The following is a 21,755-nucleotide window of genomic DNA, read 5'->3' as shown; positions in this document are numbered from 1 at the left end:
TGGCTTCTCTTTTGTGTTTTGGTTTTTTAGCTTTTATAAACTTTCATATAAAGCCTTAAGTGTATCTGGCCTTGGTTTTACCTCAGGTCTTTTTATTCAGCTCTTTCTATTCTTTGTCATGGAACTTGTGTGGCACATGGAGCTAAAGTCTACTCTCATGCTGTAATTTGGCAGTTTTTTAAGACTTTAAGTACGTTTAGCAGCAATCTCAATGAAGTGAGACTTTATTTCCTCAGGAAACTGATTATTTTATTCATTTCACCTGGCTTAGATGAATGCACAATCAACACACAGCCAGAAGATGCAAAATGTATTTTTTTAGTTCTTTTTAAAGTACTTCTTTTGCCGTTCTGTTGTTTTGGTTTTGGCCACCCACTTTAAATAATAATTTAAAAGATTTAATGATAAAGATGTAAAGTGAGGTATGCTTATAGCTCATGACAAATTTTTTTATAGCTGTTGAGTAGCTCCCTGGTACATCTACATTCCCATCTAGGCCATTATTCAATACACAGCTGTTCTGTCCCATTACAAGACCCAGCACAGTTGTTTTAACAGTGCTCCCACCCACTCCTGCGAGCCCGGGGTTTAAAGGCTCCTGCGGCAACCCACACAACTGAGGAAAGTTGTATTTTGCACCTCCCCACAATAATGAAAGAATATTGCTTTACTACAGAAAGCAACACTGGTCTACATTCTCTTCACATCACTCTGCTGTGAAACAAGATGATGAGGGGGTTTTTTGCAAGGAGTTGTTTTCACTACTTCATACATTCATTTTTTTCTGTTTCCACAGATATTTGGTAAGCCAAGCACAGCAAGTATTTCAGAGAGGTATCATTACAAAAAAGCTTGATTACAATGCTTCTGACAATGAAGTGGCAGCCTTACAACAAAGCTCTGTTAATTTTCACTACATTCCTGGGATAGTCATTTTTCCAGATGTTATGCTCACAATAATTACTTTCACATACAGATAGTGTCCTGATGAACAAAGACAGCAGCACATATCACAGCACTGAGAAGAAACAAGTATTTCCTTAAGGTACTAAAGAAAGCACTTCGTACAGAAAAAATAAGAGTCCTATTTTGCAGCACTCACAGAGAGCTGAGAGGAGCTCAATATGAAAGTGTGAAATGGCATTTGTGTTTACCTTTAGATCAGAAGTGTACTCTTGAAGTGAATGTACTGATTGACCCCACTTATTGATCTGCTCTGTTTTGGTCTGCAACATGGAGCAGCCTTGCATCACACCAGTAACATTCCCTTGGCATAAAGCTCAACCAGAGGCAAAAAATTAAAAGTGCTCCAAGTAATAATGGGCATTTTGTCCAGGGGACCAAGCTAGAGTTAGTCTGAAACAGAACTTCCAAAGGCACATAGTGCAGACAGCCCACATGTCCTAGCCCACGTAACCTGCAGAGAAAACACTTTTTCAAGTTTAAAGAGTGGAGTCTGTAACTACACCATCAGGAATCACACCTAAGTTATTGTGGTTAGTTAAATTTGATAGCTTTTCCACTTAGTTTTCCCTTTAAAAGCGTGTCAGCCAAGCACAGATCTCAGCTCCATACATTAGTTACTTCAGAACATGCCTAAACCTTCCCAAGTGAAAGAAGCACCTCCTTACACAAAGCAATGACTAGCTGACTGATCTAAAAATATTATAACATCCCTGAAAGTCATGAATCTAACTGGCACACAGGAGCTTCATAACTGTATGTTTGTGAATTCATATAAATCTCCTGCTTAAGGTAACTTGAAAACTGGGAAAGGTATTCTCTAACTGAAATGAGAAAGGCTTTCTGAAGTTTACTATCAATTGCTATTTTTCCATGTTTTTTTTTGCTGATGGTAAACTTAGAGTAAAGATGAAGCACATCCAAGCTTGCCTAAAAAGATTATTTCTGCGAACATTTTTCATGCTTCACTTAATAATGTTTATATTTTTTAAATCCTTTTTTATCTTTTTAAATAGCTCTATCATTTTTCATTTGGGAAGGACAAAATTCAACCAATCAAACAAAAAAAACCCAACCTGTTTTTTCTCCAATTAAAAACGATTTTCCAAACACCTGTCCCCTTGGTTTTAATCAAGCTTTGTATTTACAAAGATGGATTTACACCCACATATTATTATCATCAATATCAACCCAAAAATATGTAAAAGTAACACATATGCCTCTACACTAGGAGCTTTGTAATAACACACAGCAAGTAAATTTCTGTTAGAAAATGCTGTTCATCACAGTTCAGACTGATTGGAAAACTTCAGTATAAGTAAATTAGACAATCAGAAACCTTAATTAATTTCCAGCCATGTGCAATATCTAAAACACAACAGAGAAATAGAAATTTTTCTCCCAAGTATGGTACTCAATATAGAAACAACTGAAACAGATACAACAAGCTAGATCAATTGTGAATTTTCCATCAGAATTATTTTTCACAGAAAAATGTCTGCTGCAAAATACTAAAAAAAAGTTAGAAAATGGCTTTCAATTTATCATCAGGAAAATTAACACAGCAGCTGGCTTTCCACCTTCTTGGAAAATTCTTATTGATTTTAGCTCTGCAAGTTACCCTATAAATTGTGGAGGTAAGAGAGTCTCTGTATGAGCACATTAGAAAAAGACTAGGTTGTGTGTAAAACAGTATCCAACGAGGCTCAGTCTTCATCATCCTTCCAAGTGGGCAGCACACATATTAAAATATTTTTATTCCAGTTCTCCCGCAACAGACCTTTGGAAACATTTTTTTTTTCCTTTGGAAAATACCAAGGTTTTACTTTTCATCCTCATCCAAAACAGATTATTTTTCAACCTACTGATACTCTTCTCGGAAGTTTGATTTTCCAGAATACAAGTTCCAAGTTCCAGACTGTGAAATCTGTCCAAAACAACTCAGATTTCTATTTTCAGCCTGTGCCTTTACCACACTTTGAATATTTGGGCTTATGCCAGTAATTTTCTCTTAAATAGACATTTTTGGTACAGTGAAAACTGGTCTACAAAAAGGAATTTGCTCCAGTACACAGAAGCAAACTTTACTCTCAGAGTTACAATAGGTCTACACAAGACAACATTCAACAAAAATAAAATGTAACTGAACAGAGGTACTCTCTGGATTTTGGCCTGGTTTATTTTGTATCTTTTAACGTGGCTGTCTCACAAAGAGCTACAGCACCCTGAGTGTTCCAGTGGGGTACACTGGGTTTGCCTTGTCCACTGTGCTCCCAGTAAAGGGAGACATTAGGTGAAGCAAGTTAAGACCCAGGTTCAAAGTAAGTAAAAGGCTCTTCATGAAGCTCCTTCCCAAAGGATGTTGTGGATGTTAAATCTTTGCAAAGATTCAATGACAATTAGACATTAACATTAGGTTAATGAAGAAGAAACACACTAAGGAATTTTAGATCAAAATTTTACACCCAGTCCAGGAAGTTCCTTGAGCTGAAAACAGCTGAACAATAACTTGTCCTGTCTCATTCTTCCTCAGACTTCTTCATAAAATCATGGCTGGAGTCAGAATATTGAGATAAACATTCATTTTGACCAAGTACAAACATTTTAAATGTTTTTAGTAGATACTGGTAATTTTTTTTTTTTTTTTTGCTTCTATCCTACATGTTATCTTTGTATTTTGGATCCAAACAAAAATGGATAGGATTGCTAATCTCCTTTATTGCCGTCTCATTTTAGCTCTAGGAATTATTATTCCTGTTTTAGCTAACACCATCATGACTTATATAAAGCACCCATGCTCCAATTCTCTAAGAGAAGCAGTTCTTCATTCCTGTGAAATGATCAGGAGCTGAGATCACAGAGTATTTTAAAGGGTGCTGAACATGTGACAATGGAAGGGATTTAAGCATCCATTAAGAGCTGCACAGAAGTGCTTTTCTGAGGCTGGGCTCTGAAAGACCACTGAGCTATGCAAGGGCTTTAAAACACCATTTTGTTGTCAACATATGCCTGCCCAGTTTTGTCCTATTTTATTCTGATCTGTGGGGTGTTTTTTCAAAGTTTAAGACCTGTTTTCAAACAACTGCAGAGTAATCAAATTGTAAAGCTTCAAATGAGCCTTTCTCTTGGGAGATAATCATCATAATCTAAGGGTTAGGTCAAGAAAGAAATTCCTCTTTTAAAGAAAATGTGTTTTTCCCACACAGAAAGCAAAGGCAAAGGCTGTTTGAATGCTATCATATGCAGTTTCCATAAAAACTCTATGTTGCCTCCTTTTTCAGGATGAGCCTGAACCACACCCACACCCAGGAGTGAATCTCTCTGGATGGCTGACAAAGGGGATATAAGCTGAAAAATTTGAGACTGTTCTCATGTAACAACTATATTCTCTATTTCTGCTTGCTAAAGTCCTACACTTATTGCTGAGCATTCCCATTGACAGAGGATAAAAAAAGAACAAAATGCAAAAGATGCATTTTGAGATGACAAATAATAACTGTGAATCACTCAGAGATTAAACTTTATGCTTCACTTACAACTACTTCTGTTCCAGAAAAAAAAACAAACTTGTTCTCGCAAAAGTATCTAGAATATGAAATTTGAAGAAAGAAAGTGAAATCCCAAATTAGGCTAAAAAATGTGACTACAAAACTGCACAAAGAAAGGGGTTGGGCCAACTCGCAGCCATTGCAGCTGCAGCTCCTAAAATACAAAAATGGATTTTTTACCTAGGACACCACAACAAGTTGAATTGGAAAGTCATATTGAAAACAGAAAGCCTATTCTTCATAGAACACTTTACAGTACTGAAAAAACACATGAGCTTCTGATCTTTAGAAAATGTCTGTGCCTTATTCCTGGACTGAAAATATATCAAAGAAAACCAGAGTGGATTCTTGGAAACTGTCTGCAAACTACCTTTTCCCTGAAGCCAGTTTTAAATGTCAGACTTTTTTAGGCTACTGATTGTGCCACACTGCTTAAACAACAACAAAGCATGATGCTGGGTCCTCACATTTTCGCCAAACTTATTAAAGTGGTGCTTTTGAAAGCATAATGAAAGAATTCGTGGTCAGAATAGAAGAGTTGAGCAATGAGAATCTAACCAATGGATAATCAACTCCAGACAACAGGACTGACAATACCTGAAGATAATGATGAGGATTTTATACAATCACTTACTCACTTTTACAGGACTCTCTTGAGTTCACATTGAATTTTTGCTCCATTCAGTATGAACTGAATTACCAGTGGTTCCACTCTGGCCTGTTAAACCTCACTTTATCTTTAAAGACTTTCCCCAAAAAGTCAGAAAAAATGTACATAAAAAAGACCAGTGACATAATTAATAACTCCCTCTTTAGTTCAAAGCATTTTGTCTGTTGTGAATGTCACACGCTTAGGAAGCTCTAATCTGAAATTTATCTGTTTTATTCATAAAAAAGCTGCCTGGAACAGAAGAAGAAATGCATGATTGCCCTACCCTAATCAAAACTTGTATCCAAAAACTTGTTTAAAAACATCTCAGTTTAAGTTTTCTTTGCCAACACACACAAGGGTGGCCGAGGTTTGGAACAGAGTGCTCCTGGAAGCAGTGGAATTGCTGTCTCTGGCAGCTTTCAAAAGCAGCACAGACCTGGTGCTCAGTAACATGGTTTAGTGGTGGACAAGGCAGCCCTGGGTTGGCAGCTGAACTCAGGAATCTCAGAGGGTTTTTTCCAACCTTAATGATTCTAGGATTCGATGAAGTTTAAGATGGTTTGGGGAGACATTTTTCCTTTTTAGAAGTTGTTTATTAGTTTCTGTTGCTATTATTACTGTTATTATTATTACTCTTATCATTAACATGCTCATGTGCACAAACATGTTGCTGACTTGGATCCTGTTAGTTCACCATACAATAAAATATTTTTCCACTGTCTCATGAATGAACAGAAGCCCATCTAATGGGCCTATCTTCAGTGAATCAGTTTGCTTCCATTACTCACTCCAATACATAACTGCTGACTGCAAGAAGCTCCTGTGGGAGCACAGTAACACAGAAAAACATATAGTATCATCTAGTCTTCACACAGTATGCTTCAATGCTTGTTCAATCACAAACATTTCTTCTACAATTATAGCAACTGAAGCAATGGGATCACTAAGAAATTAGATATAACATGAAAAATTCTTCTTTTTCACTGCATGTGGTATTTATCCATACCAAGCAATACTTACATTAAACAGTAATTATGTGACAGACTACATGTCTGTGAGGGCTGATCTAATCTCTGCTGTCTAATCTCCAAAGCATTTGGGCAAGAGTCAACCTGCAATGTGCCAAGGGCACCAGCACAAGAGGTTGGTTATACATAGCCCTTTACACCAAAGAATTAAAAAAAAAATCAAAAGGTGAATACTGTTGAATACAGCTATTCTAACAATGTGAAACACTCTTTCTCTCCCTAAATATTTTTCACTTTTCATCCAAGAAGCCTCCCCTGCTACAGTCACTAAAACAATTTATTATACATTTATACACCAAGGTGCCTCTGTCCCAGCAATCTCCAGCAAGTCATTATTAACTGTTGACTTCAAAGTTACTCGTAGTGCAGTGTTCATCAGGTCATTCTGACATGTTTCAATATAAACTTCCCTTTCCTGCTTTCCCTTCACCTCTGGCAAACCACTACTAGTGTGGCTGTCCACAGTGACTGGAAAGCACTTTCCTAAGATCTGCTTTCAGCCACCCAGCCTCCAGCCCAGTTTCACTGTCAGCAAATCCATCCTTCAGTCAAACCAATCCCTTTCTTCCTCTCTCCCAATACATGTTGTCTTTCTTACACCCCAGTGTTTGGCATTTAAATTATCTTCTTCTTTCAGTTCTATAAACATCTAGAAAGTAAGCCTTACCTGGCACTGAAAATGGAGTTAGGGTGTCCTGTTCATTTTCCTCCTCTTGGTTCCCCACAGGGATGTTTCCATTTTCGATATTCTCTTGTCTCCTGTTCTGAAGTGCTTTGCTTGAGCCATTGGCAGACTGGATTAACCGCTGACGCTGCAGGGTCAAAACACAAAACTGCCATAGTTCAGAAAGTATTTACTTTGTGAAATCTGAGTTTTGCTCTCTGTCCAACCCCAGTCCCATAAGCCATGGAGTTTCTCCTCAAAGCTTTTCCTTCTGTCAACAACAAACCAGTCAGTGGTCTACCCATCTTCGTCAGGCATCAGGCTTCACCAGGTTAACCATCCACTTCAAAATTACTGGCAAGAGTCTTTCAAATCATGATGGAGAATGTTGTAATATTTGTTGTTCCACACAATGTTTTAACCCATGTGGTTATTCTAAAGAACTTCTCTCTCAACATTTCCCACTCAAACCAGCACCAGCACCATAATCAAATGATAACACTCAAGACATCTCTGCACAATTAGCATTGGCTTATGAATGACTCATTATTGAGGAGCCTTCCTACTCAGATCCAACTCTTCTCCCTCCTTCTCAAACTAAAACATCCTATTTTTAATTTCAAAAGCAAGACTGTTGCCCTTGTCCGAGTACATGAAGCCCACAATTGGCCCTGCAGACATGTATAAGAACTGCTGCAGCTCCAATACACAGTACAGCAATTACAGGGATAAGTTTTAAACATCAGTATATACACCTACTCATTCACTGGAGAACGTTGGATGCAACAGCAAGTTCTTACTTTTATATAAAAAGATTCTTTTTAGTTCATTAGATGGAGTAGTTCAGGGTTGATTAGTATTCTCTTTTCCTGAGAAATGAGCAAATTCCTAAAAAGTGCTCTGAAATGCCTTCAAAAATGAAATAACTGCACAGCATGCAAAAAAAAATTCTGAAAGCAGTATCAACATACTATAGTGAAAAATAGAGAAAAATCATAGGATTTTTCTCTATTTCAAATATTCAAAAAAAATTTTTTTGAATACTTTGCAAAACTTGTGAAATATAAGTGAGAATAAGACCATACATCCAAAATGCTCATTTGGAGAATGTCTTTCCATTCATCAGCAGATGCTGAAAGAGACAAGTGTCAGCTTTCTACCCACACAGCCATTAAGAATTTTTCTCTGATCAATGAATTGACTTCAGAGATTACAGAGTCAACTGTTGTCATGTGCCCTGCCTGACCTTCTACTCCTGACCGTAACACCTTTCATGATTTTACTGGATTTTTGTTACAAACATATTAATAGTGCTTTCTTTTATTGCGGTATTCATAAGGCTGGCTAAACACATGAACTCTGTTATGATGTTGAAATCTATTTACTTGGCAGAGTAAATACCTCTCATATTTGATGTTGTAGGAGCAAACTATAAAATCCTGCCTTCATAAAACCCAAGGTTGGTAGGCCAAAGATTTCATCCCTGGTACTTCAGCAAGCTCAGAACAGCCTCACTTGCCACTTCAGCTGCAGGGTATTGAACAAGCAATATACAGCCAATGTATCAAGTAAGAGATAACTGCAACTGTCCAGAGCAAATTACCCTCACGAAAATATTTTGGTCCATTTTTATTTTGAGTTGAGGACTACAGTCAATACTAAAGAGGTTGGCAAACCTCTGAAGGGATCCTGAAACATTAATAATACAAGAGTGGTTTTAAGAATTTTGGTTGCCTTGTCCATTATCTTTTTTTAACCTGACCACTTTTGTAAAAATCAAACCCAATTCTTCTGCTGTAAATAAAATTTAAATGTGCACATATGCACACACACACACACTGAAATAAACATCTTCTGTCAGGGAGGTAAGGTAGTCCCTCCTTTTTGACTGCCCTCCCATTAAAACAGGCAGCATCATCAGCTGGGAATCAAATCTGTTCTCATATAGCTGGTTGAGAAAGACATGGTTCTATCCCAACTGCAGGAACATGGGAGAATCTGAATTCCAGGATCACTATGAGCACAGCTCTTTGGTAACCCCTCTGCCCCACAGTCATTTTCTGCTCTCCTGATGAACGTACCTCGTTAATGATGAGTCGGCTTGCCATGCGCATCCTGGTGCGTGGTCCGAATTTATTGGTGATCATAATCCTCAATCCAGCTTCAGGGAAGCGGTACTTGGGAGGACTGGAGCAGATGATCTCATCCACCATCACAACACTGTTTTTGCCATACTGCTGTATCCCCTTCACTAATGATCACAATGGACAGAGTTAGCAGTGTCATTGCCCTTACCATGCGTCCCATCATCTAGAGTCAGGTCTTTTCAGGCTCAGGTGGGGGAAATATTCATCTGAATGCCTCAATTTATGAGCTACTTTGCTTTAATATTTCTGCAGCCTGGTGAATCTGCTCATCAGTTCCGTGCTTTGTTTAGATCACACGCTGGAAGGGGATTTCACTTCATTAAGGGAGTCACCAAGCCACTGTTTGGTTATTGGGAGCATTTTTTCCCCCACTGTTCATGCTGTAGTTCCAGCTTTATTTGCTTATGTCCCACTAGAGATTTGTACCCTTTCTCTAGAAGCATTTGCACTGTGAAAGTGTAGACAGCACTCCTGAAACCTCTAAAGCTATTCCATTGGATCAAGGTGCTGCACATCCAGAAGGCACTAATGTTTTGCTCACTCCTTCTGGAAATCTTCACCTTTCCTTCACAGAATATTACCAGTATCTCTCACATTAAAAGATTTGAAATGATGAAAAACAATTGTCAAGAACAAATCTATGCTATATGTAAGCCTTTGTTAATATAAAGAAACCCACACCAAGTTTAGAATTACAAAGTTAACAAAGTTCTACCATGTTAAGAACACATAGAGACAAAATTTTATTGGGAATCAACACAAGTACAGGCAGGGACTTTAAGAGCTCACTAACAAACCAATATTCTCACAAATACTACAGACTACACAGAGCAAGCAGAGCAAGGCTCAGCAGACAGGAGACATACCCATGTGGTGTTAGAGCAGGGCAGGAAATACATACATGACTATAATAAATATTAATTATTACATAATATGTACAGAAAAAAAAATCTTTGTTGTTTGTTTTCTGCTTTGCTTAGCTTGGCCTCCCCCTCTCCCTCCCCTTTTGTGTTGTTACTTACATTAAGAAGAGAAGGAGAATTTAGGAGGTAGAAGTGAAAGATAATTAGTGCATTGTTCCAGTCAGGAAGCAAAGGAAATCTAAGAAAACATTCAACTCAAACAATGGAATTAAAATGGACCTGTTCTAAACACAGAGAAGTCTATATTGTTATTTTTGCATTGTTACAGTGTTGAAATATTTTTGTTTTTCAGGAAGACTGGATCCATGCATGCATCTATGTCACATCACGCAATAAAAGCTTTGCTGTCTCAAACATCTTCTAGCATATTTGAAGAAATACATCCTCCATACTGATTCAACAAGAAAAACCAGCAAGCCTGTAAATCACCAATAAACATCTGTAACTTTTACCCTTCAGCATTTGAGCATCTTGCCTTGTTTCACTAAAATGGGTTCAGTGAGTACACTGGGGTCACCTGAAGTGTCATAAATATAAGATCTCTGGTTTCACAAAGAAATGTGCCTCACTCAAGGAATCCACTCTGCAGTCTTGCTTACAGCCTAACATCTCTAATACAGAATAGAACTAGTAGCGATTTTACATTTGCTAAATGTAAAGGAGCAGTTATCCTCCTCCATCCCAACACCTAAACCAAATTAACCTCGCCAAATACTGTGGCTGATGATGCAAATAAGGAGCTCAACCACTCCAGTGACTCAGTGTGTGGCAGCCTGCCTGTGAAGGAATGTACAGCCAGACAGGTTTCCTAGGAATCTGTCCTCACAGATAGGACTCAACCACATAAACCTAACATTTGCTTTAGTTAAAGAAAAAGAAAAGTTTGACAGCAATGTTGCTAAGGCAAAAAGGCCAGATATTAACAGTCTCATCAGATTAACTGCTCCCAAGTGAGTTTCTCCAGAGAATTAACCAAAATGCTTCATCTTAGAGTGACATGAAAAACATGGAAGCGCTGAAGTTACTCTGAAACTGTTTCTTAGAGCCCAAGGAAGACAGTAAGCAAACACTTAGCTTTGATAAAAGTACCATAATTAAAAACTCAGTGCTGATGTAGAATACCTCATGCTAAATATATATATAACTGCAGCTATTCTGATTTACTGTGGCACATTTCTCTTACTATTTTCATTATTTTCAGTTTGACTCCCTATGCCTGTTAAAATTCCTATCTTAGCCCCAAATAGTATGGACTTCACCTAAAAGTTGTTTTAAGAAATGTAAAAAAGAGAAAAGCCTTTTGCAATTCTTTAAAAAATCACCTGAGAACAGCTTTTCTTTCCAACAAACTTACTGCTCACCACCAAAGTTCATCACCAACAACCCTGTCAAAATCAAAAGAAAGCCTCTTGATGACTTTAGCTCTGAAACTCAGTCCCACAGAAACCCACTTTTGTTCAAATTTCTGGTTTCAGGCAGGGGTCAAACCATGCCACCTTGTGGAAATTTGCATCAACATAATAAAAGTCAGGGGTAATACACATTTGTTCTTTGAAAATTGGAGCAATATTCACAAAGTACATCTATTTTGCCTTTACATGTGTGTGCAGAATGCACCCTTGAAATGATTTTTTTCTTATGGTGAAAAAATCTCCTTTTTCTTTCTGAAACTTGAGTGATGAAAGGTTTTATATGGTACCACAGGAAGCTCTTGAAAGTAGTGAAGCTTACAAGCAAAAAGAGCTTTACAGTATTACGTTTTTTATCTATACCTGAGCAACCGACTATCCTTGCTAGAAACAAAGTTCCTCACCCAAAGCAACTGTTCCTTTATGGGGGTAATCAGGCTTTCCTCCTGTGGAAAATCAGATTAAGGTCAAACCCACACCTTGGTGAAGCCAAGGGAGGTTTTTGTGGTGTGTCCTAAAAGTGCTAACCAGTGGTTGAAAGCAAGGCAGAGGCCAGTCCCAGTTCTCTCTTTGCTATTAGCAGTGCTCCTTTCTGCAAGCTGCTGCTGGGGAAATGCAGCTCAGCTTGGGAAGCCAGCATGTGTCAACTACGAGGAGTCACTGATGGGTCATGGCATATTTTAAGAGAACAGGAGGGAAGAAGCTAGAGGCAGCCATGTGAGTTTTCTAGGACAGCATCTTGACACATAAAGCAGGTAGGCTAACGCTGCCATCCTCCTCTCCCACTGCTCCCTCCAAATCCTTCTCTCTTCTTTCTCTACTTTCTCATCCCAGGCGTGTTTGCCTATGACAGTACCTACACTCTCACTCTTTGAACAACTGTCCCTGCAATGCAGCACACATTTCTGTAATGGGTGCTGGGGAAGGCAAAAGGAATCTGACTGAAACTGCAGGATCAGTGCATCTTTGAGGGAAAATCAGAACAGAAATCTGATGCGGACAGTTGCTAGTGGAACTTTCTTGCTTCTTTTGCACATGTTCTTCACAAGCACTCAGTAATCTACACATTTCCTTGGAAAGGAAACAGATGGACAGGCAAGCACTCTGTGCTATCATCTCTTTACCACAAGGGCTAGAGAGGAGAGCCTGCTGGGAGATGTCATCAGAACCCAACAAATTTCTCCAAAGTAAACCCACTAATATCTGTGGTGTTTAACTGGATTCCCCTTTTCCCATGTCCCAGCTTGCACACAGGAGGCATCTATGGAACCTCGCATGGACACAAATCCACATCCAAGTGAGAGACCTCATTATATCAGAGCCAATGCTCCCAGAAGTTCATTACAAAATGAGACAAAAGCATTTCAAAGTCACCATCATTTAATTATGCTACAATGTCCTATGAGAAAAAAATTTAAATTAGTATTGTCTAATTACTTTACCTAGGACCAGAGCAGCAGTGTGCTGAATAAACCTGTAGCTACCTTTATCTACCTTAAAGAAATCCCAACCTAAACACTAAAAGCAGAAAGAGTGGGATTCTCTGAGTCTGCTCTAAATTCCTGTTTGGCATTATTTGTTATTAATAGGATGTTTCCAATGCTACCAGCATTGCTGATGAGCTCAGCCTACTAGAACGGGAGATATTTGTCAAGAACAAAGTGAGGAGACTTCGCTTGTTAAGAGCAGCCCAAGTGCTCACTAAATTACATGGTTTGTGCTTTGAAAGTGGAATGATTTTGCCCTACAGAGAAAAGAGAGAATGGAAAAGAGGGATAAGACAAATATAAAAACAGGATAAGAAAACAAGCCAAAAATTCTCAGGTATTTTTGCTTACTTTCAGTACCAGAAGCTGGGTATCGTCACCTTTCCTTTATGACTGACACAAACAGCAAAGAACCTGCATTTTTCAATTTTACATGTATGTCTGATGTATACAGACTATTCAGGCATGTGAAAACCAGTCTTCTGAGGATCTGAGCTCAACATGTAACCCGTCTTGCCCACTGATCTGCCCATGTCCTTTCCTTCAACATCCACATATCAGCTTCTCATTCCAAACTATTTTTAAAGTGAAAATTGCCCTCTTCCTGGTAAAAAAAATGTATTTCTTTCACAATGATGTAGCTCATCACTGAACAGGAGATAAAAAGGGGAGCAAAACTGCCAATGTGCAAAGCAGCTTGTTTTCAGAATATATTAAAAATATGTCTTTTTTTAATGTGGCAATCTGACTGCTGAATTATCAAGTTAACCCTGCTTATGATTGAATAGTGACACTGGGTTTGATCCTCATTAAAGAAATAAAAAGGATATCCTGTGAACTACTCTTTTTCCAAGTCCTGTCTGCTCAGCCTTACCTTTCCATAGTAATGGAATGGATGGGTCATCACAACTAGAGGCATAACATTTATTACCATCTTCCAGCTCATTGTTGACTGTGTCACCATTTCCAACATTCTTGCTTTTAAGGGTGAAGAAATTTTGCATCCTCACATTGTACCTGAAAGTGCAAAGGAAAGGCCTGAAAAGGCTGGAGTTTTGCATTTTCTTGACAGACTTTTAAGCCATCTGAGAACATCTTACACAGGCAAGCAGTAAAGTCTAGATGCATGTTCTCTGACAACTAACAGGAGGTGAACAAAAGGACTGTCCAACTCAGTGGCAAGCTGACAGGAAAGCAAGGACTGCACCTATGTCTCATGACATTCAGCAAACTGTAAAAAGGCACTAGAGCAGATTTAGTGAAGGCAAAACACCAGAGCTCTGGATTTTGGAGCCAGGACGTTCACCATATAGCAGCTTCTCTCCTGCATCAGCTCACAAATCACCTCACTGTTTCTTTCAGTACTGTGTCCCCTGTGGGAGGGTTTTTGGGCATTTCTGGGACTGCTGACCATACCCTTCTAAAGACAGCATATATCTATTTTAGCACTAGGGTGGGATCTAAGAGGGCTGTCGAGAAACTCTGCTAAGACTTGATGTAGGAGAAAAGGGAGTTCCAACAGGGTGATTTGTGAGGGGAAAGCACCAAGGGGTATAAATCTAAGCAACTTGCAATAGAAGGGTGGACTCACAGACACTTGCAGTAACAGTCAGACCTCTGACTCTCCTGTCAGAGGCAGTGACACAACAGAAGATGTCAGTAAACAACCTGGTATGAAATGGTCTGAAGATAAATACATGCTTAGCACTCTGGCTAATGTTCCTTGGCCTTGTTCTCCAGGGAGTACAAAATATGTGTAAGAGATGACATGATGTGTGTTTACAATGCAGAGTACCCTGCAAACTTTTCATATAACCTCATATAAATTACATTTTTCTCAACTTTTTTGGAAAGCTACTTTACCTCTGAGCATTGTGAAAATGGTGCATGAAAGCATTTGCTGCTGACTGAGCACAAGCCTAAAATTAAATTGATTAAGCATAAAACCCAACAGATCTTACACAGAAACATGACTGGTTGTGTTGCCCTCAGGCAAGAAGGCCAAGGACAAAACAAGACCTAAAGAATGATGGTCAGTTAACATCTAAAGGGTACAGTAAGGAGAAATACTTACTTCATGATAAGTATGTAGAATGAATACATAATGATGAGTACCAGGCTTTCCCACCTCCAAAAGACAGAAAGAAGTGTTAGAAGGCCATTCAAACAGCTGTATGCTTCACAAGTTTTATGTAGGAGTGTGCCTTAAACATCTGGTACAAGTCACATTTGTGCACACAGGACGACATCACTGAGATTAGATGGTGTCTCAGCGGAATGAGAGGGGAAGTCAGCTCTCAAGTTTCCCCAAACATGCAAATAAAAGGCAATGCATATATTTCAGAAGTGTGCTATGCAGGCTGAAACCACAGCTTACTCTCTGAGGATCATAACACCAAGGCCTTTTGTCATTTCAGTGCTGAAGCACAGGCCAGGCACTCTGAGAGAACTGTTAGAAGGTGCCCATGATCTTCCACTAGGATTCACCTTGGAGTGTTCTTTGGAACACCTGGCACCCCCATACATGTTAACAGCCAGAATCACAGCAGAAGTGTTTTGGTTACTCTCTCTGCACATGGGAATCTTCAGCCCTCACACAGAGCCTATGTACTTTCTTAATGCTTTCTAACACTTTCTTTTAGTTTTCTGTGATCATCATAAAAACTAAGTCCAAACGAAATACACAGGATTTCCTAAGTGTTCAATCGAGCTCATACTCTCAGTGTGTGGAATGAAAGTTGATTACACTATAACTCTATTTACTGGTGAGCCTCATGGCAAATACAGGACTGCATGGAATAATTTACACAACTTACCATTCTATTTTCTCATCATATATGAACTAGAAGAAGAAAAAAAAGGAAAGACATAAATTGACCATTTCTCTGATCTATCTCAAAAATTGTCAAATTTCCTCAGCAGGTATCAGCCATATCTAGACAGATCTACTAAGTTTTGACCCTTTCTAACCAGAACTTCCAGTGTATGGATTGTGCCCCTCACAAAACCCAAACCTTGTGAACAAGGCCTGGATCCCTGTCAGTGGCTGTTTTGAGTACTATTAAGGGAAACAGTGCAAGCATGTGAAAGACAGACAGATACACACTCATGTACCCACATGCTGTGCTGTGCAAATGACAGCAGCAGTCATTTATTCCAAAAAATCTTGAGTTCTTCTAACAGCTAGACTAGTTTTAGCAGAACAGGCAGCCATTTTACTCTCATCTTGAGTTGAGTGGTTATATACACATTTTACTCCACCCTGTTCAACTGTTATTACTGAATACACAGCTAGTGATCCACTTGTATTACAAAGTACAGACTAAGTGGATTCTTCCTGCCTTGCCACCAGACACATTAAATGTGTACATTCAGGAACTACTACACTGCTCTAGATGAACAGGATGATCTAGATGATCACCTGTGCTCTACATGGAAAAACTTACCCAGAATTTGAAATAAAATTATTGTGTAGAAGCAAGAAACAGCCACCCTCTCTATTTAAAATAGATGTGTAGCTCAGTATTTTTCACCTCCACAAGAAGCAGTCTCCTGGGTCTCAGGAGAGTGCTATCTGCACTGCATAACAGTATCACATCCAAAGCTCCAGCACCCTGCTAGCCTGCAGAACTTTACAAACCCTAGGTACAAAATGAATGGACACTGATGGATATGGTGGGAACATACTCCATGGGGCTGAATGAAATTTTCATATTTATACAACATTATGGAGCTCAGCCCTCACTTCCAGATGCCACTAGAACTAGCTGGGAAAATAATTATTTGTCAGTGTGTATCAACACATAGCAGGCTGGTCCTCCAAAAGTTCAAGCAATGAAACACAGTAACTGATAAGAGAACTACTTACAATAATAAGAATGATCACAGACAATGTGTAGTATACAGAATCCCGGAACACAGCCCACTGGGTGAGACAAACCACCTGAAAAATACCACACCTTCAGCCAACAAAAATAGGAGATTTCAAAAACAAACAAACAAAATGCCCCTATCTTAAAAATAACTTATGCGTGTGAGTAACTATTATTATTAGCAACACTTCTGAAACCGAATGCAGTTTTATCCTACCATGAAGAAGTATCAGCCTGTTAGACAATGGATTTATAATAAGCATCAGTAATAGAAATCATATAGAAACTTTCATTACTGAAATACATTTCTTACTACTGATACTTGATTTGGTCATAATCTCAATTGTCAAGTACAATTCATTGTACTGCAGCAAATCAACTGTTCCTTGTTCCTTTTATTTGTGGATATATTTGACTTAGTACCTGACAAAACATAATGAACAGTTTAACCATCTATTGAGTAAACAGAGAAAATCTCATGCTTGTGTCCCATATTCTTTGACTGTCATCAGTACCAGGAATGATCAGCACATGTCACTGATCAGTTGACTGTAAACACATTATTGTGTGAAGAGGAGTAAGTTTCCTCTGTATGCTACACATTCAGAGTGGAGCTGACACTACAGCTGAACTTTATGGAAACATTCACTACTCATAAATTCTTTCCAATCTTTGAGGTTTTTCACAATGCCATTTTTGTCTGTGATTTTGTCTTTTTTTTTTTTTAATATATGCTCATGGAAACCCTTAAATTGTAAGTAATTAAAACGTGTAAAGACAAATATCTTACAAACCTGTCCTGCAAACAATCCACAGACACCAACAATACAGAGGATGTTGAAAACTGCTGAACCAACAATGGTCCCAACTCCTACATCTCCATGAGTGATAAACACACCTGCAGAGGGAGCAAAATACACATAACTACCTCTGTCATTTAATTTTAAGTCGCTCAGAACACGTACTACTTGTGAAGCAGGGACTGTTTCAAAGATTCACCAAAACATGTTTCATCATTAAGGCTCGCTTCTCTGTGCAATAATTTGTGCTTTTAGTCTAGCTAGCAGCTCCCCCAGCTGTGGCTTAAAACCTCTACATATATACTTTTAGTAAATGATTTCTTAACTAGTTAGTTCAACAGTAACTTCTCTGTTTCACAGCTTAGTTTTCAGCTGTGCAATCCATTCAAATGAGCATAAAACATGTCCAGTCACATTAGAAGCATGGATTTTATTTAAAGTACAGAAACCTTTCTCCAAGGTGAGCAACCAGATAACTTTTGCTAAAGTTACTTGATTTCTAAAGGGAGTCTAAAGGCTTACACTCACTGCTTTTCAAGAAGCTGAATGTGAGGTCATGGTGCATTCTCTTGGACAGTATTTCCCTAAAGTTTGTCAAAATGTCAGTCGAGATAAAGCCTACAAAGGCTTTACTAAAGGTTTATCAAATGTGCTGCTAGAAAGCCACAGCCCAGTTGCTGTTACTGAAATTTGGTTGGACAAATCCCACAGCTGGAGTGCTGCTATCAAGAGCTATGGGCTGCTCAGAAGGGACAGCTGAGGACAGAGTCGTGGCGTGGATGCCCACGAGGAAAGGCTGAGGGAGTTGTGTTTGACCAGCCTGGAGAGCAGAAGGCTCTGAGCAGATGCTGTTACAGCCTTCCAACACTTGAAGAGATCTTCAGGAAAGAGGAGGAGAAACTTTTTACGACTCCCTAGGACAAGGAGTAATGGTTTTAAATTAAAAGAGGGTAGATTCAGACTAGATAAAAGGAATAAATCTTTTAAAATTAGAGTGGTGGGATGCTGGCACAAAGATGTTCCCAGACCACCACTGGAAACATTCAGGGTTTGTTGGATGGAGCTCTGAGCAACCTCATCTAGTTGGAAATGTCGCTGCCCACTGCAGGGGAGCTGAACTAGATGTCCCTTAAAGGTCTCTTCCTCTAGGTGGGGTCTCATGAGAGTGGAGCAGAGGGGCAGAATCTCCTCCCTCATCCTGCTGGCTCAGAATACAGCTGGTTTTCTGGGCTGCAAGTGCACACTGACTGCACAGTGACAGATCATGATGAGCTTCTCATCATCCAACACCCCCAAGTCTTTCTCCTCAGCGCTGCTCTTAATCTATTTCCAAATATATCAAATTCCTTCTCAAGGGACTTCAATAAATCTCTTCTTTTGCGCCCTGTGCTCAGAATCAGACATTCCCCTCTGTTTTGAGAGAAGACTCACAGTTTCATGAGATATTTTGAGTAGTTAATTATACCATGAACCTCAGACTAGCTGACAGCTGCAATTGCTGATTCTGAATTGTCAGAAGAATGGGTACCTGTGCCTGATCTACTGCTGATTTTTTAACAGTAGGTCTCAAAAAAGCTTGTGTGTGGGCTCCATACCTATAACAGATGCAAACAGTTCTGGGGTGGAGCTCCCTGCTGCCATGAATGTGGCTCCAGCAACATCTTCACTCAAATGTAGTTTCTGGAAGAAAACAATTGGTAATTTCAGCACTGCTACTGTATTTACATTGTGGAGTTCTATAGTTATATATGTAAATGAATAGTCAATTGTGGCTTACATGGAGCTGATTAAAGAAAAGTTATCTCTGCAGATTCGAAAGGATTGTAACAATCTCAAATTGTTTTCATTAATTAATTTTCTAACTTTAAACACAGTCATTCAATTCCCCAACTCTTAGGGCTTCTAAAATTCGAAAATGAAAATGGGTAACAGAAAAATATAATCTTTGTGAATAAATCCTACAAACAGCAGGCTTGGTTCTGGCTTCACTTTTCAACTGTGTTAATCAAAAGTGAGTCCACTGCCACAGATAAAAATTAGTCCAGTTAGACACTGAGAGGGCTGTGTATGGTAGAGATCTATTTTTATGACGGCGTCTCTTAAGCTCTAATAGGATATAGATAACTTAGAGCCCTCAGACCAGCACGAACACGTGCAGGTCCACAAGTGGGTTGCATCAATTTAGCAGTCTGAAGATCTTCCTCTTGAAATATAAACACAGTTTTACGGAAGAGCTTTTTGCTTTTTGAGAGTCTCTAGGTTCATCTTTAGTACATTATTTTTCTTTCAAGGTTAGAAAAGTAAATAGTCACAAAAGAAGAAGTAAAAAAACCCTGTATTTTTCAAGCAGTTTGCCTGATAACATTTTAAGCTGATAACAATGGCATCCTACACATCTTGACAAAACAAACACAAATATGATCTATTACCAGTCATACTGCTGCAGGAGCTCAAACCTAAGTGTGCTGTCTGAACTCGTGGTAGCTGTTTAAATGTTCAGCAGAACAGGAGACGAGACAAAGATTTTATGAAGGACAAGTAACCAGTAATTGGTACAACCAAAAGGTGTAACTGAAATAAGGTGTCTAAGGTGCATGCTGAATACAGAACCTCTGGCAAAGGAACAAAAAGGTCTCAGCTGAGTATTCTACTACTGCTGATCAACTCCTTTATTATTCTATTTGTTCTTCTACTGATAAGTGTAAGCTTACAACTCTGAGTAACACCAACAGGTATTTAGTACATTTAGCAACAGGAAAACAGACTTTTTAACTAGCCACAAAAAACCCCCAGGAATTTTGCAGAAAATTGTCAATCCTATTTTTGTTTAAAAGCAAAGGAGATGAGATTTTCATTTTGCCTTTAAAAAGAAGTTAAAATCTACATTTGTATTATGTATTTATTTTGTTCACCAAAATCATACTCAATACAAGAATTACATGCCATGAATAAATTCTTCTCTGTCACAATCAACTCAATTAGAATCCTACACGTAATTTTGCAAAGTCTTCTCAAAAATTATGTAAAGGCATTACATTACTTTTTTTATATATAAAATATGTACTGTCATTCCATATACATACTTTGCTCACGCATTTTCTCTTTACTCCACTTTATGCTAGGACCACATATACTTCCTTTTCCTTGCTGACACGGTGGTGGGTGTGCAATAAGATTTGCACAGCCACCACATTGATTTTTCTACCTATGATATCTTTCCACAAGTTACTTTTTCAAAAAGGAGTACAATAATAAACCACACTCATCCATAACCCATACCTCTCCTAGTTACATGCTTCAGGTATTTAAGAGTTGGCTTTGTCATCTGATCTCATTAAATCTTTGATTTTTTATGCTTGAGTGTGGTCAGAGAAACAAGTATGCACAGACCACTAGTTCATTTTTTGATGGAAGCTCAAATCATTTGAAAATGATTGAAGACAAAAAGTTGACAGGAAAGAAGTCTGAACAATGATAATACAAAATTTTTGATTTTCTAAATAATATTCTCTAAATAAATTTCTAAACGAGTATTAAATAACATACCTCACAAATTTTCTCTAAGGATGGAACAAAGAAGTCATCACACACTATGGCCAAAGCATAAAACATATAAAGAGCCTGTAAAGAAAAGAAATTCAAGGAACACTTCAGATTTTTCCTGTACATGTAAAGAGAAAAAAAGGCAATGCCACCTTTATTCAAACTAGCAGAAATATATAGCTTCAATTTTTATTCCATTCCAAATAAAGATCTCCCTGTTGATACATTTATGACATAAAAACAGTTTTTTGAATGTAAGATCTCGTTTTGAACAAGAATGTTTGTCAGACCCTAAAATACGAAAGGTACCACACTTAGACAGAACAGGATGCCACAACAGATTTCATATAATGAAAATCACAGGTAAAGCTACAAAGTTATGTAGTCTTCCTCTATATTTTTAACTAATTATCAGACCAAGTAACTAAATAGAAAGTAAAACCAGGCTGATTAACAATATTCAGGAAATAATATACACCTGGAAATAAGTGGTTTGTTATTTAGAAATAAATTATCCTGGCCATGGATCACAGCACCAAAACACTTAGGAATGATCCTGGTTCCCTGCACACATGTGATTCTCCCTCTGTCTCATGCAGCTTTATGTGCTGTGTCCATGGAGTGGACTTAATCCTGCTGTTTTGTCCATCAAACACAACTCCTTTGTATTTTACTTTCCCTGAGCTGGGAATGAAAAACTGGAGCCTGCAGACCTCACT

General features: G+C 38.5%; 1 protein-coding gene across 1 annotated transcript in view; it reads right to left on the bottom strand.

Annotated features, from left to right (window-relative positions):
• LOC134551486 (ras and Rab interactor 3-like) overlaps positions 1–21,755 on the bottom strand; it is a 153,445-nt gene that overhangs the window by 79,891 nt on the left and 51,799 nt on the right. The window contains exons 4-12 of the mRNA XM_063399148.1: positions 21,040–21,114; positions 19,089–19,173; positions 17,488–17,591; positions 16,690–16,764; positions 15,638–15,663; positions 14,896–14,949; positions 13,696–13,838; positions 8,937–9,106; positions 6,859–7,003 (exon numbers count right to left, since the gene is read on the bottom strand). Coding sequence (XP_063255218.1) covers positions 6,859–7,003; positions 8,937–9,106; positions 13,696–13,838; positions 14,896–14,949; positions 15,638–15,663; positions 16,690–16,764; positions 17,488–17,591; positions 19,089–19,173; positions 21,040–21,114 — 877 coding nt within the window. The remainder of the gene's footprint in view (positions 1–6,858; positions 7,004–8,936; positions 9,107–13,695; positions 13,839–14,895; positions 14,950–15,637; positions 15,664–16,689; positions 16,765–17,487; positions 17,592–19,088; positions 19,174–21,039; positions 21,115–21,755) is intronic.

This window comes from Prinia subflava, chromosome 5 (assembly GCF_021018805.1).
Source record: "Prinia subflava isolate CZ2003 ecotype Zambia chromosome 5, Cam_Psub_1.2, whole genome shotgun sequence".
Classification (NCBI taxonomy): Eukaryota; Metazoa; Chordata; class Aves; order Passeriformes; family Cisticolidae; genus Prinia; species Prinia subflava.
Note: the sequence above shows the minus strand (reverse complement) of the source record. Positions and strands in the feature narration are given on the sequence as shown.